A 17,229-nucleotide genomic window follows, 5' to 3' on the forward strand; every position below is an offset into this window, starting at 1 on the left:
GATGAAGTCTACCTGCAGTAGGAGTTCGGGGAAGAAGTCCGGTTCCCGTAGGAGCTCGGATGAAATCCAGAAGGTGGTCGACCGTCGTAGAAATTTAGATGGAGCCCGTCCGTTGTGGAGATCTACTGTTGGGAAAGTTCGGCCACTGACGAACTGACGAAGTTCTGGAAGAAATTCAGATTGGAGTCGATCGAATCTTGTTGGAAAAGATCTGGAAGAGGTCCGGAGAACGGTTGACCCTTGTGGGAGGTCGGTCGATAGTAGAATCCAGAGAGCACTTGGAGCAGCCTGATAGACGATCGAAGAAGCTTATCACTGGAGAAGCCCGGGAGATGCGGCAGGAGTTCGTCCGTCGGGAGAATCCGATCGACACTGGTGGAAGAAGCTGTGGGAGTTTACCCGTCGGCAGAACTTGGGAACATTGCGGAAGCTCGGCCGTCGGAGAGATTCGGAAAGATGTCGCCCAAAGTCGGGCGTCGATAAAGTTTCGGAAGGATCACTCCTGATATGAACTTCGATTGGGGGGTATTTTATACCCAACAATAATAATACAATGAAATATGTTAATTGACTAGTTGGTTACCAAGGAATCAAAAAGGTTTTCTTTGGCCTGTCCAGAATACAAAATTTTGGCTTTGGCTCCTTGGTAACCTAGTAATAGGAAGCGGAAGATGTGAGAGAAGGAATCGATCGGAGAAGTCTATCTGAGAAGGTTGATCCAATGAGATAGCCAAAGCACGCAGAGATTGCGGCTGGTAAAAAAGTTTTGCAGCCTCAGCAACCAAGGTATAATTGAAGGAGTTTGACTGAGTCTGGATTTAATCAAATTTGGCTTGAAACTAAACTCGATCTTAGAATTAATGTTAGAGTTTGGACTGTTTCCTATTTGATTGTGCTTGACCAGCTAATTTTGACTGGAGTCAAACAAAATCATTTTTGAATAAACAAATGAAAGATCTTGAAGTAAATTGAATTTTAATCAAACTCAACTCAAAGTTGAATTAGCTTCAATTGAGCTTGAAATTGAGATTCTTTTCCAACTAATACTACTCATGATTCAGCATAACATTCCACTATAGTTTTCTAGGAAATAGTGCAACTTTTACTCTGACCCACGAATTTTGGAGTGGATGTAAGCTTGGATAATTTAATCGTTAGTCCATCATACATGTGTAGAGTCAATTCTCATGTAATAATAAGCTAAAATTCCATACCTTATTTCAAAATCCAGCTCTCTGTTTTCATTAGTCTTCCCTCTCATAATGTCCACATGTCGTTGAGCATTAGTACTTCCCTGATGCTCTCTTCTCCCACCTTCCTCCTCGAATATTCTATATCAATTTCTGTACCATTGCCTCCTTAACAGTGATGCTTCACCAATAGTTCTCACCAAAAAATAAAAGAAAAAAGGCATCACAACTAATTCATCCTGAGTATCTATAATCCATCACCAACCCCAACCTTCGAGAAGGTGTCAACATTGCCCCTCACCAGTCACCACCCTCATGCTACATTACTACATACACAAAGTCATTACTTACCTTGCTCATTTTTCTTCACCATTACAATCTTCTCTCTTTCCTTGAGCCTTGAGCCATCAACACTACATATCCTTCTCTGCAATCCTGCTTGTCATATATGACATGAAGAACCACATTTCTCCCCTCCTCCTCCATCCTGGTAGGACTAGCATTGACCTCACATTTGTCCCACCCCAACCAAGATCTCTTATACATTGACTTAGAAGCACAACACCCACACATATTAGCAGCCAATAGTTGCAATGCAGAAAAGCATTCCATCATGGTAGGAGTAGCATTGACCTCACATTTGTCCCACCCCATCCAAGATCTCTCATACAATTGACTTAGAATCCTAACACCCCACACATATTAGCATCCAATAGTTGCAATGCAGTAGGGTATTGATGAGGGCCCCAAGAGGCATTAGTTTATAAACAAGGAGCTGAGGGTATAATTCAAGAAGATGATGATATTAGTTAGGCGGATACTCCTACTAGTATTGACCTCTAATTGGAACTCATGGTTGCCGTTGTTGACGAGGCCTATAAGTCGCTTTCTAGCCATTCGGTGGAGTTTGGTAGCTCGCCTGACCAATTCTAGGAAATAAAAAAATTGAACATGAAACAATCCACTTGCAAAGAAATTATACATAGATTTTTTTCATCCGTTACAAACCAACAAATGAGCTCAAATTCTCTCAATTACTAAAATATAATTTAGATATACTGTGGCAATTTTTTTGTTTTTTTTTTTTAAATGAAAAGAAGATAAAAAAGAGGTTAGCATGGAGTTCATCACCCCATCTCAGTAAAGAGTGTCTATAGTATCATCTCTTATTAAATATATTAAATTATCAGTTTCCAGACAATTGGATCAATTTGAGATTTGATTTTTTCGTCCCCACATATATATATATATATATATATATATATATATATAATGATAATTAAATATTTCCAAATTCGCAAACATAACTCCAAGTCTCATGGAAATCGTGTATGATCTGGCCGGAACGTGTGAGAACATAATTAATTCTTAATCTATCATGTGCCCACTTCCAGATTGACGAATTCCACAGCAAACAAAACCCCACCGGCAGCTGGAGTCGGCAGCCGAAATATAAATTCCCAAACTCACCCTCACCAGATCCACAATATAACCGGAAAACCACCCCCACGTGGCGGCCATCCAACACCAAGGGCATTATCGGAACTCCACCTCCGCTTCGTTTTGACGAAAATGATAGTTCGATTCGGCTCCCAGCGCCCCGAAAACGGCAATAAAACCAAGCGAGCGCACACGAAGAGGGAAGGAAAAAAGAAAAGAAAAGAAAAGAAAATGAAAAAAGGAGAACGAAGACTCTGCTGTAGATTGTAAGCAAAAGAGACGCGGCACCTATAAATTATAAATAACCCCGCAGCTCCTCCCCCACCTCCACCGCCCGCCTCTCCTCTCTCTCTCTCTCTCTCGTCGGCTTCTTAATCCGATCTCTTCGTCGATTCTTGATCTCGTCGCCGCGATCTTGGCCAGATCCGGTGGAGGCGTCGGCGCGGATGAATCTGACCGGGGGAGGAGAAGATCTCGGTGTGTTGATGCGGTGAAAACGAATGCGGGATTCTGTAATAGAGTTTTAAGTCGGTCTCCGTCGGATTAGATCTGGTTTCGGGTTTGTAGGCGTTGGAGTTTTGGCCGGGAGTGCTGAATTGAGGTTCTGGGATCAAGTTCTTGGGGGGGGGGCAGTGATAGCTCTTGATCTGCAATATTGGTGAGTTTCGCTTCTTTGCTTTGATTTTGATTGGGTTATTGGGTTTGGATTGCCATTGTTGATGGTTTCTTGGATTTGGATGAGGTTGATGAAAAGATGCGGCCGTTTCTTGTTTTATTGGGATACTTTATGTTCGGTTGGTAAATGCCTGAGTTGCTGAGAAGGAAAGTAGATTGATTTGAATTTGAAATGGCTCAGTTTCTGTGCTGGCGATTCAAATATTCGACTTTGCCTTCTATGCCATTTTGAATTTCTATTCGAGGCTTTATTTTGGGTGATATTGACCAATTGGAATCTGGAACGTAATCTTGTTGTTAACTTGTGATCGCTTGAGGGTGATTATTTGTTTTTCTCCTTTTTGCTTGTATGCGATATTGTTATTATAAGAATTACTGTGGTGTTCTATTCCTTGCAATTAGCTTATATAGGATGTCGTCTTAGGTAATGTAGATGTCATTAATTATTTAACCTTAGGTTTCCATAAAGTAAAAAAGAAGTCTTGCAGCTAGTGATGAAATTATTGGTTGAAAGGCGACTTCCTTGCTGTTGCATGGGAAATTTATATTTCAACTTTGAACTAGCATAGGTGTCTTTCGTTGAATTTTTCCCTGTTATTACATATAATGTATTTTCTGGTTGACTCTAACTGATATTATAATCTCATGTGGTTAGGTGTCCAGAGTTTTTCTCTGATGTCACCATCATCATCATAGGTTCAATTTTTTGATCTTTCAGTACTGTAATTGCAGTCTTTTAGTTGGCAAACGTTTACTGCTGAGATGAAAAACGGGATGATAGAATGCAGCGTCTGCCATTCCAAATTGCATTCCCCAAGCCCCAGAACTGTGTCAAGGGCATATGATAGGCATAGAAGCAAAGTGTCATCAAGGGCTCGTGCTCTCAACATCTTTCTGGTTGTAGGTGACTGCATCTTTGTTGGCCTCCAGGTGATGTACATTGAATAATCTTTATTTCTCCACTTTTCTTTTGAAAAATAAAATAAATGAATAATTTGTCTAATATGAACTGATCTGGGGCACCTCATGCTTTCACTTGTCTTCTTGGTTGTAAATCAAAGGTGAGACTGCATTCTTAAGTTCCACTTGTTCTCAAGACAACCTTCATTGTTGTTTCTGTAGCATAGTTTAATTTGCAAAACAGGCTCTTAATAAAAGAAACTCCCACTGATTCTCCAATGGTACTTCAAATTAAAAGCTAATGCATTCATGTCATGTCTAACTGTTGATTTTGAATCAAAATATGATAGAGGAGTACTCTAAGGATTTATGGCATGTGAACCAACAATGCAGCATACCCTACAAGCATGATTTTACATTTCTCTAGATATCCACATTTCCTTTTATCCTTCACTTGGAGTGGCACGTATATTGAACATTCTCACCTGGATGTTATGGAAGCTGCTAGATAAAGTTAATTGGAACCACTATTTAAACTGAACTGGTACAGACCTTTGAGCAAAAGTTATGAGTAAAGAAAACAGAACACAATTTATATGCTCCTACCCTTGGCATAGTGCTTTTTGCCATGATATCTTGGTGTTCACAAAATGCACCCGTAAAAGGATGTCTCTCCTTGATGTACCAGAGAAGATGCACCACAAGACTAAAATGGGACTTGGATTTGAAGGTAGGATCTTTAAATAATATGACTATAGTTAGATCCAGAATTGGATTTTTAACTAATCCTATCTGACCTGGAGCTCCTACTAAGAACTAGACCAAATTTCAGGCGAGACTGTCTATAATCAAAGGAGTCTGGCAAATTTACTCATGATTTGGACAAAGAACAAAAACCTTTTTGATTTATGATGCATTTTTAATATGTATCTTGATTTCTAGGAATTTTGTAAAGTTTTTATAAACTTTCAATCTCTACATCTAGGAAACCAAACACGACATTTTATGTTAAATCATCCAAATTGATATGCTTAATCTCAGGCAATGCTGGCAAACATTCTAAACTTGGCTTTTTCTTGGTGAAGTACTAACCAGGGATTCAATGCCTAGCAGTCTCAGACTTGACGACTGGATCTAGAAAACTATGGAAAAATGTGCATAATTTGAAAATTTTCTGTGTTCTTACATTTTTTTATAAACTGTTTTATTTTATTTTTTTGTCTGACATGATAGCACTTAACTAGCTTTCTAACTTTCTGCAGCCTATTTTAGTTTATATGTCCAAGGTGGATGGGAAGTTCATGTTCAGCCCTATCAGTGTTAACTTTTTGACAGAGGCTGCAAAGGTTCTTTTTGCCATTGTCATGCTATTTTTCCAGGTTTGTGTTGATGATATTATTATCATAATTCTTATTATTGATTTATTGGATATGTTGGTTTTATCCACACTGTAATATATGCTCTTTTACTTGCTAGATCACTTTGTTCTTGTACATTGGCTTACATATTAACCTACCTCCCATAATCTCAGATGGATACCTTCCACTGTTGTAGGATGAATTTATATGCATGAAGTCATTAGCCTGTATGGTAGTGTAAATCTTTTCGTTCTGGCTGTATGGTTAATGCCCAAATCTACTTGGTTTGAAACCCAGTAGATGCAAAGCCAGCAAGAATGTTCCAGAGCAATAACTTAATTTTTTTCTCCCACATGAATTTTTAATATTAGCTGTCTTTGTGACTTGACAGGCTAGACATCAGAAGGTTGGAGAGAAACCCCTTCTTTCAGTTTCCACATTCATACAGGCAAGACCATCTTTACATGTTAAAAAATAGAAATCATGGTGATATAATTTTTACAATATTTATGTCAGCTTCATCATTAGGCTTTTATGTTTTTAGCCATTTCTATCATTCTCATTGTTCCCTAAAAATTCATTTTGGTTACTTATTATAGCTTTCTTCAACAATCCTTTTTTCTTTAATTTTGGGGGTAAAGGAGGGGACCAGGGTGGGGGTGGTTTTGCTACTTAGGATGTGCTTCCACATACGCAAGCAACTTTTTTCTCGACTTGATTTTTAGCTTGATTAAGCATGTAATTGTTACAATTTTACTAATGCTAGAAAGGAATCTATGAAGAATGTTGTGTTTCATAATTCGTAGTTTTCTGATTTTAATTATTGATACATATTCTATCGATCTTTGATTTTTAGCATCTCTCAATAATGACTCATGGGATTTTACAGAGCCATATATTATTGACATCATATTTATCCATATTGCTCACTCTTCTTTTTGGTGGCCTCCGATAAAGAATTGAGAGGATGAGCAGGATGGGAGAAGTGGCTTTTTGAAACATAACTTCAAATTTAGGGTCATTGAGTTTTTCCAATATAAGATTTTGCATAAGAAGATAAATCTATGTGATAAGTTCACAAGTTCTGGTACAGAGGTCTCCTGCTTCATCCTTGAGCTTGAGATCCTTGTAATCAAGATAGGATATAATGAAACATGTGCATCCTTCTATATCCAACTAAAAGTGAACAACTTGGACTGATTGTCATCTGATTATATTAGTGATGCCATCTGATTGTCAGGTCATGCTATTCTATTCTTTTTCAGGCAGCTCGCAACAACGTCCTCCTTGCTGTTCCTGCTCTTCTGTATGCTGTCAACAACTATCTAAAGTTTATCATGCAGGTATAAGTCTAGCTTCAGCTGTGCCATCAGTGTTTTGCCCACCACTTATTCAACCTCTGTTCGTGATGATAGATAATGGTGGATATTTGATTTCAAATTTAAATGCTATTCTGATAATATTTACCTTTCTATGCAGTTATACTTCAATCCAGCAACTGTGAAAATGTTGAGCAACTTGAAGGTACTATTTTGTATGATTTTCTGAATGCTTGCTCTTACCTCACATTTTTTTTTTCCTTGCAAAACTATTGAGAGACATGGTTTGAACTTTGAATACTATGTTTTGTCAAGTTGAGATATTGTTTTTAACAATGCCTAATTTCAGATTTCCTATATCACTATATAATTTGACAATTTTTATCTTTATTCCCATATTCTTTAAAATGGCACAAGTTTGATATTCTTTCATTTTTTTGGATGTCGACTTTCTGTTATTTTCAATGATTCAGGTCCCAACGGGACGTCCCGTGGGACACCAGGATGGGATACCATCCCATGTGTTGGGACAGAGCATCCCGCTAATATTCTAGTGTCCCAATCGGGACATCTTGGGACAACCTTTGTCCCAAGTATCGGGACGGGGTGGGATTCAAAACCTTGGTTATTTCAATCATGAATTATTATGGATAAATTGCGATGTTCATTTTCCTGTTAAGTTAATCACAGATTTTCAAGTACATATTCTTGTATGTTGTGTCTATTGATTAGTGTATGCTTTTTTTTTTTTTTTTCAAAGGTGATCTGGTCCTTATAGATCACATGCTGTGTCCTTGGATAATCTTCATTCGGTTGACTGTTGTCACACATTTTTCTGAAACCTGAACTTCTAGAGTAGCTCATAATTCATAAAGTGCTTAATGTTGTTCACACTCCTGCAGGTTTTGGTAATAGCTGTTCTCTTAAAGATCATAATGAGGAGGCGCTTTTCCATCATTCAGGTAAGTTCGAGGTTGAAATAAATTCACATATTTACTATCTTGATTGAAGAATATGAAGAGAAAAATCGCATTTGTTCTTGGATGAAAATCTCGATGTTATATGGTATTCTGATACCTGTTAGAGTTTTTCATGAGATAAACTTTGCAATGAGTTGAAGATGAGTTATGCTGATATCTGTTAGTTCTTCAATCTATGGGACAGCTATTGTAGCATGCATTGTTAATAGTTTGATCGTGACTTATTATATAGGTTTTTGCCCCCTTTATTCTTTTCTCTCTGATTCTCTTTGTTGATGACAGTGGGAGGCTCTTGCACTTTTGCTAATTGGAATCAGTGTTAATCAGCTTCGGTCACTGCCTGAGGGTACTACTGCGCTTGGCCTTCCAGTTGCAACGGTTGCATACATATATACAGTAGTTTTTGTAAGCTCTATCATCTATATCATTTATTTTTTGAACCGTGGTGTGCTTCAGTTTTGATGTTGAACATTCCATGCATGCTAAGTTTGTCTTGAAAGTTGTTAAAAAAGAAGAGGAAGATCTAAATTAACATGGATGGAAGTTGTGAGGAAGGATATAGAGTTGCAATAAAATCAGATGTGGACCTTGATAGGAATACTTGGTAATGAGGATCTGTAAAGCAAACCTTGGATGGTTGGGAAAAGACTAGATGATTATGATTATAATCCATGCATGCTAACTCAACGAGGATGCGGCCATTTTTAAGTGATTTGCTTGTTATAAGCTACTGACCAGTGATTGGCTATAGAATTAATTAAAGATTCTGTTATATTGACATTCGCATTATGCTTGATTTGTGGTTTTGCTACAACAGTATCTGTGTGAAATATTCAATATATTTTTAATATTATCTAAATCTATTTATCTTAGATTAATTGTTTTGGAGTTTTAAAATAGCCCTGTTATTTTGAATCTTCTTCCATGCATTAACATTTCTTATTTCATACCTACAAGTTTTTGTTTATTTTTAAATTAAATTTGCTATAAAAATTCTGAGTGATTAAAATTTATTGTATGCACTTCTGAGGAAAACTGCAAACTCAACTTAGAGTATGTTTGGGTGCGAGAGAAATTGCTTGGAAGACTTGGTTTTCTTGAAAAATCTTGTTTTCTTTTTTCTTTTTAATTAGGGAGTTAGCAAATTTAGAAAGAATATAATTAATTTTCTTAAAAGTTTTCCTTCACCATGAAAAGTCTTATACTTTTCCTTTTCTATGCATTTCCTTGCAACCAGACATATCCTAATGGGATGAAAGGATGAAAGTTCAAAACGATTGACATCTTGTTAGTCTATCCAGGATGAGTTTTTAGTTTGGACATCATTGTAGTGTTTTATTGCATTTCAAATAATATGGTTACCATCTGGCAAGAGGAGTGTTATGCTTATACACCTAAAAATTGCTACTGACTTTGCTATAGGTGATATACTCTTGTTAACATGCCATAAGTGTTTTCTTGGTAATATTGAATTTCAGGTAACTGTTCCATCAATGGCATCAGTTTTCAATGAGTATGCTTTGAAAAGCCAATTTGAGACAAGTATCTATCTTCAGGTGATTCTTTACTTCTGAATGCAGTTGCTTGCTGATAAAATTTTAAAATGATAATAGAAGATTTATCTGGTGCAAATACTTGTATTTACTGACAAAAGCTAATAGCCTTTTCTTTCAATAGGGTATATAACTCAGTAGCAAACCCATCATTAATTATATGATTGCGGACCCTCTGATTTTCTCTTGTGATATTTGCAGAACTTGTTCCTATATGGTTATGGAGCAATATTCAACTTTCTTGCCATCATTGGAACTGTCATTTTCAAAGGTACACAATCTTGCTCAAAAGTTAGTCACGTTGTGTGAACATACTGGTTAATTGAAATCAATGTCAAAGTCATTTTCTATATGCATAGTTGACAGAATATATGCAATTAGTTTAATTTTTTTTCATGAAAATCAAGGAAATTTAGCAGTCATGATTTTGAGCCCATCTATCTAGATGCACAGGTTTTTTATGTAGCAATTATGTACATTGGAATGCAATCACTTTACAAGATTTAGCTTACATCTTAATGTGCTACATATGCTCAGTGGTTTAATGTAAGTTGTGACACTCCTGCAATTTTCCTATTATCATAAGCATTAATACGTTTTGACAGTCATGTTGATTTCCTCTCTCACTTATTTCTCACATACACTCTTAGCTTCGGTAATTTATACCACCACGTTATCAAAGGGGATCTTTTATCATCATCTATGGAACCATCATTCTGCAACATCTAATCCAATTTCTCAACTATTCCTTTACAACCTGCAAGTTGGAGAAATTTAGGGTAAATTTCAAAATTTTGGCGGTCAAGATAATTCAAATGAACTCGACAATGTTCCAATCTTTTATGGAATTGCTGCATCTAAGGTTTCATCTGTCCATCCGTTTGCTGCAACCAGTGATCAAGAGAGTTATCTCCTGAGACCACTACTTGATTGGGTGGGTATTTGGAACCATTAGCAATCTGGTAGGATGTGAATATCAGAGAAGTATCCCTAGGAGAGGTGTCTTCTCAACAAATCTCAAGATAAATCGTGGAAGGGGTGTCTGTTTGTTTATATGGTTTAAGAGAGGGGGGTAGGGCAGAGAGAGAGAGAGAGAGAGAGAGAGAGAGAGAGAGAGAGATTCCTTTGTTGAACCCTTACGTGTGATCTGAATGCTCATGCACAGTTAGCATGATGGGACTGATATGTGCTGCACATGCATGCATGAATGAGGCATCACGTCACAGGCTGCTGCACCACAAAATGGTAAGGATCCTCATGCAAGTGGAATCACAACTAAGTTCATATTGAATGTGGTCCCAATAGCAAATTTTTAAATTAAATGACTCATGAAGAAAAACAAATATAGTTAAATGCCGATCCATCTTCATTGTCTTGTATGGTTATGAGAAACCACTTTCAGCAAATACTATCTATGGTGTGATCAGATGTTCTTATTGTTATGTAGTCTAATTTGCACCTGTCAGTTTAGCCTTGGTGATCTGCTTCATGAAAAAGGAACCTGGTACCATAGACACTTAGCTAAGGTCTGAACTGTCCAAGTGTCCTGACTCCCGACACATTGGGCATCCAAATGTTTAAAAAGTTTGGCACTAGGATGCTGTTGTATGATATAATTCTGTTAATAATAACATACAAATATTCAGTAGCCAGAATATTCTATCTAGTATAATGCACCTGCTTCAGAATCTACCTGAAATCTTGAACCTTCCCTGCTTCTTAAGTTCTTACTAGAAGTTTTTCTAAAGTATCCACTTCTCTGCACCCACTCCCGATTCTAGCAACTAAGTATAAATAAACCAAAAACTGTTGAATACTAGACTGAACTAACTTGCAGCGGTATCTGTTCATGGCACAATACATGAAAGAAAATGAAGAAAATGGTGTGAAACTTTTTGTTTAGCATTTGAGATGACTGAATATTGAAGTGCCATCACTTGCACTAAAGCACCTGTAACAAGACACTGCTACACGGGTGTCATTGCCATGCTTTTTCCTTGACCAAAAGCCTAGTTGCCTTGGCAAGTGTCCAGATAATGCTGAAGCAAATTCTTCTTCATAGCTTGTAAAGTTGTAGTGTTAATATGCTTGTCTTGTTCTTATGCATGCAGAAAGAGAATATTTGTGTTTCCTGATCAAATTTGTAGTTCATCACTTGCAGATAGGAACCAAATCACTTTTGAGTTAATCTCCCACAGATAGTGATGGAATCATATAATTGTTATGATACCCATCATTTTTTTAAAAGTATACATGTGATGTCATCATAAACTCTTAGCGTTCTCTATTCATGTAATCTCATCTGATACTTTGTTCTGATCGCATATGACTTTCGCATGGTGCAGTATTCATGACAACTAAAAAAATACCAATAGATTTAATGCCTTCTCTGTTGAATGAATTATGTAATTTCAGTATCTTGTTGTCTTTGAAATATTGTGCCTATTCAGTTATGTAGTGCCTCTTGATTATATGTTGATCGATATCTGCTCTGGCATCTCAAACTTGTTCCAGGGCCCGGTAGTTTTGACATCTTTCAAGGCCACTCAAAGGCCACAATGTTTCTCATATGTAACAATGCAGCACAGGGCATACTTTCTTCATTCTTTTTCAAATATGCAGGTAAACTAGAATTCTGTGTTTGAGCTTGTTGATTTCTTCCTGCTGCTAAACAAATTTTATAATTCTGACCAAAATCTATGGTCATGGTTTCAGCTTCTGCTCTAACTATTAAATTGACTTAAATGATTTTGACAGACACAATTTTGAAGAAATATTCATCTACTGTCGCCACTATTTTCACTGGGATAGCATCAGCTGCATTGTTTGGTCATACTTTAACAATGAATTTTATTTTGGGAATTTCAATAGTGTTTATATCAATGCACCAGGTGATTTCTGCTGACATTTTTTTTTTTTTTTTTTAACTTTTAGATATTTAATTGTAAATAACCCTGACACTGAATCTCTATCAGTTCTTTTCTCCACTTGCTAAAGTCAAAGATGAGGCTCCAAATGGAACATTGGAAATGATGGATGCTCAAAATCTTAGGTACATGCCTTGATTTTTTTGATTTTGCTGATCTCTCTTAATAACCTGATTATCAATTATACCATATTCAAGGATATTATTTTACTTCTTGTTATTCAGTAATTTAGTTACGTTATCCAGTTTACACTGTATACTTTTCTGTATGTAGGCCACTGCCGAGTTTAGAGACAGGCATATTAATTCATCTTGCATTTTCTATTAACACAAATCTCAAACTTTATTTTGTAAGAAAAAAGTTGATGAGCAATTCCTATGACTTCGCTTAGTTGGAGCCAGGAGTTTGAAGAGTTTCTGATACTTAAGAAGTTCATTTTTTTTTCATACTTTACCATTTTGCTATTCCAATTTAGTAAGCTGTTTTTAGATTGCCCCACCAGTCCCCCAAACAAAAGTATCATGGGTGTCTCTGTTTTCAGGCCAAAGGACGTTTCTTTTATAAATATGACTGCTGGTGCTGCTGAAGATGTAAGGGCCATTTGCATTTATGTAGTGTATATATAGTTTCATAATTTTTACTTTTTGAATAACTGATGCTTACACGTTAACTCTCACTTACAGGCCAGTCACCGCGTTGGACCTGATGAGAGAGAACCACTTCTGCCCAAATAGTGGCACCATTTGAGGCATGCCCTCTAATCTCTGAATTTTTCTGGAAAGTATATATAATCATTTACATGCTTCTTCATTAAACTTATCATACATGCCCATGCATTTAGGTAGTCATATAACTTTTTTGTTGGGAAATATCATAAGCATAACTAGTTCATGTTCAACTAAGAACTTTCATAAATGTTTACTTTCCATTTTTTTTAAATCTTATGACTGAAGAACCTTCTCTGAGTCCTGCTTCAATTAAAAAAATGTGAATTATCATTTTGGTGGAAAGTGAATAAAAGAAGATTAAGATGGGGAGAAGGCTATGAACATGATTGTGAATTTCCACCCATGAAGGACATTAGTTAGATAAGTGTCATCAAGAACTTAGCAATCAATAACACTTACATCTTTATCATGCTTATCCAAATATAGATGCTTGAGATGGGAACGGTATGGTCGTGAAAATAGGAGGACAATTGTTTCAGAAAATTTTAGGTGGTGGAACATATAAAAAGAGTTTATTATGTATTATTTCTTGATTAATATCATGATCATTTATAGCTTTCGTTAAACAAGATAAGTTTTATGTAAATATAAATAGGGCAATAGCTGAAAGAAGCACAAATTAATGATTTCAAAAGTGATATAAATAGAATCATGACTGTGATAGCTGAAAGCTTGAAAGCATCTACCAACAGGGAGGGGGATGGATTTGTGGAGTTCGTTTAAACCAGCTGTAAAAGGTTTTCCAACTGAATCTATGGGTCAATATAATGAATTGTTCGACATCATTTGTTCCTTGTTGGGTCCACATCCTATGGTTGATAACAGCTTATCTGGTTCCCCATTTAGCAGCTTCTTGTCATATTGTTGGTGCGGAACACCAGCTAGAAGTAAATCTAAATCCTTGTCAGTTGTCATAGTTGCAATCAAGCTCCTTTCACTTTTCTTGTCAATGCAATTATTAAATTCTTAAGCTAATAACTTAAGCATCGTGATGGTCCTCACAGTACCATGTACATATGACCTATAGAACTTATATTTCTCAAATGAACTCCTAAATCAATCTGAATCTCTCAAAGCTGTGTCCTTAATATATTAGCTTCTACTTTATCTTAGGTAATCTGCAGATCATTAATTTAAAGAAATCCTAATCAGTCTGAAATTAACACATCTAATTTGTATTTAGTCATCCCTCTCCTGAGTTCAAGCCCCACACAAACCTGAAACAAAAATTAAAAATTAGGGTCGACAATCTTCTTAAATCTAGATGCTTGCCTAAAGTGTAGAATATTAAGAGTCAACCTTTAAAATAGAAGCTGGTGTCTGTTTGTTGAAACTGACTCTCCTTAATATGAACTCAATAGTGTCATTTGCACTATATGAACAGTGTTATTGTGCTGTGAAAAGTGAGGTGTGTATGATACCTGAGCATTAGCTCAGTGGCGCACCCTTTGCCTTCAAGCAAGGTCAAGGGTTTGAGTCTTAAAGTGGTGTTATTCTAGCAGCTACATCAAGCTGAAAATTCCAACTGACATGTATATTTTAACCCTTATTATTGCAACCTTCGTTTTGCTTACCTTGAACTTACAGCATTGGTAGAAAGATTGTATATTCAGTTAACAATTTTTTTTCCTACTGCAGGCATTTTTTTGAAAGAGATCCATTTAACAAAGAGATCCATTTACTGGGGCATGCTGCAGAGATGAGCCAGTTCTTAAATCTAAAAAAGCATATATATCTTTCGTAGCCTGTCCTGCAGGCAATGTTATTTTTCATTATGTAGGTTTCCTCAAAGCAAGATAAAGAGGAGAGCAATAGCCATTGCCCAGAAAGGTTGCAGGGCGAAACCAAGATTGTATTCAGGCTTTAGAGAGTTTACAAATGTCAGCTGGTGGTGTATTCTTTTTGTAGTGGCATTCCCTACTGATCAGATGACACACATACAGTGTTCCATTTCCCCTCTATTTTATTCTGCTTTCCAATCCAAGTATGTAAAAACTGGAGATACATTTCCTTGATTCTTTCATGTGATTAAGAGGAATTTCTGGATTCTTCGAGTCAACATTTTTCTCTTTCATGTACATATTTCTTTTGGCAACCTCATCATCCTGTATCGGTAGAATGTGTTTTGTTGGGATATACCGACTGACTCCATCCGATCGACCGACTCCACCCGACCGATCGATTCCATCCGGCCGACCGACTCCATCCGGCCGACCGACTTCGTCCGACCGACGGCGGGCGACACCGACAGCGTCTACCGATTGTGTTCCGATCGGAGCGGATCGGTCTAACGACCCGACGTCGCCTCCGATCACCTGAGGGCCGACCTTCCGCCACCGATTTCTTATCGGATGGGACGCCGACGATTCACCATCAGATTGGATGACTGACGTCCCACCTCTACAGGCCCTCTTAGATGCCGGATGAGCGGCATGGGCTGCAGTCCCATCAAGTAAACGCCGTACGAACGTCAGGAGGTATTATCCTGTCAGAAAATCTGGGGTGCTATCCTGCTAAGGACGAGAATTAATTCCTAGGACCTGTCAACTTTGTTAACGACGTGGCAACCTCCGACGATTTGACAACTCTCCAGTTGTCTACATCACCGACGGTGAGGCCATACCACCTCCTACTATAAATCGGGGAAGGCAACAGTGCTAGAGGTCTCCTCCGAAAAAAAAGGCTCAGGGTCTCCTTCTCTCTCTCCCCCTCTCCTCGTAGAGCTTCTTGTCTCTTTTTTTACTGTTGCCTAGTCTTCTCTCTGACTTGACCGTCGGAGGGTCTCCGCCGGAGCCATCTCCGATCAGCGTGGATTTTCTTTTGCAGGCACTCATTCTCTGCGATCAGGCGACGAGCGAATTGACGTAACATGTTTAATTAACAGACACTCGAAAACTCTGAGCCAGCAATGATGGCTTTGGTTAAGTGCTGCTACGCTATTCTATTCTACTTTGGGTGAGAGTGCATCGTTATTCCAGAGTCTGAGATCATGTCTGCGACCTCATGAAATTCTGCAATGAAGAAGCCTTTTTTAGTGTGAGAGGTGAGTGGCAACTTGATGCCTTCCTACGTTGCTTTGGTTTCTGCATGCATTGGGATAGGAGGAAAATTAATAACATCAGGAAACTGTTGTTCGATTCTCTGAAGAATCTGTACCAGAGCCAAGAATATGAGCAACAAAAGACCACAGGGGCATATGAACCATCTTAATATAGATCTGGAGAGAATCATGGGTGGCAGATTTTGTTCCATTAAATATTCAGAAAGAAATTTCTGCATGATGGCTTCTTTGATAGGTTATTATCTAGTGAACAAAATTATTAAAGGTTTGATGGCAGGATGATGATTAAGCCTATTACCATCTAATAAACTTATTTTTGTTTCCAAAAAAAATTCTCAAATGGTTTAATTGTTGGAGAGAGAACTCTCTCAAAGTGACTCTCCCTGTAGCTTCTACCACAGAAGAAGACACATTAAAGGTAAAACAAAGGAAAATCAATTCCAGTGTTGTTTCAAATGTTTTTGAGGCTTTGCTTGATCATTCCCTTTGACCATCGTTTAGGTTCACCTATTAAATTTCCAATTCTTCATTTGTTAATGGTGAGAAGATTTTTACAATACGCCCCAGATTAAATGTGAACTGTCCTCCTTTAGAATTTGAGTCCTTAATTACTGAAAGGTTTTTGATTCATTCTTAACTCTTATTTTTGGCTCAATTTTTTCTTCAATTATTTGTATATAAGATTCATATAAATTTTCATGAAGTGCAAAATTCATTTTTCAAAGTAATCCCAACTTATTTAATTAATTTTTAGTAATCCTATCTTTTGTTGTTGGCAGAGGTGTTTGCACCTATTGTTTTCTTTGATTGATACGAACATTTGTAAACATATTCATGGACTTTCGATTTCGTTGACCACTTTCTAGTTTCAAGAACTGTCCAAACTCTTTGGGCACTCTGGGCAAAATCTTTATCTTTTTTCCTTCCCCTAAAATCCAAATCTCCTTTACAAAAAAAAGATAAAGTAAATAAAATAAAATAAATAAAATAAATCCATATCTCCGGTACGATTCAACTCAAAACCGGACCGCCGATAGATGATCCACCTGGGAAATCCGGAGTAAAAAAAAAAAAAAAAAGACACTCTCTGCTAAGGAG

General features: G+C 37.2%; 1 protein-coding gene across 1 annotated transcript; it reads left to right on the forward strand.

Annotated features, from left to right (window-relative positions):
* Nucleotides 1-2,978: 2,978 nt before the first annotated feature.
* On the forward strand, nucleotides 2,979-15,129 carry LOC105051426 (CMP-sialic acid transporter 4). Its single transcript, XM_010931873.3, has 16 exons — nucleotides 2,979-3,288; nucleotides 4,038-4,235; nucleotides 5,468-5,584; nucleotides 5,955-6,011; nucleotides 6,829-6,906; nucleotides 7,043-7,087; nucleotides 7,785-7,844; nucleotides 8,145-8,267; nucleotides 9,341-9,418; nucleotides 9,617-9,686; nucleotides 11,930-12,037; nucleotides 12,173-12,306; nucleotides 12,391-12,467; nucleotides 12,884-12,932; nucleotides 13,026-13,090; nucleotides 14,709-15,129. Exons 2-15 carry the CDS (start codon nucleotides 4,068-4,070, stop codon nucleotides 13,074-13,076), a joined length of 1,215 nt encoding a protein of 404 aa, XP_010930175.1. The 5' UTR covers nucleotides 2,979-3,288; nucleotides 4,038-4,067; the 3' UTR covers nucleotides 13,077-13,090; nucleotides 14,709-15,129.
* The last annotated feature ends 2,100 nt before the right edge of the window (nucleotides 15,130-17,229 follow it).

The sequence above is a fragment of the Elaeis guineensis genome, chromosome 9 (genome assembly GCF_000442705.2).
Source record: "Elaeis guineensis isolate ETL-2024a chromosome 9, EG11, whole genome shotgun sequence".
Classification (NCBI taxonomy): Eukaryota; Viridiplantae; Streptophyta; class Magnoliopsida; order Arecales; family Arecaceae; genus Elaeis; species Elaeis guineensis.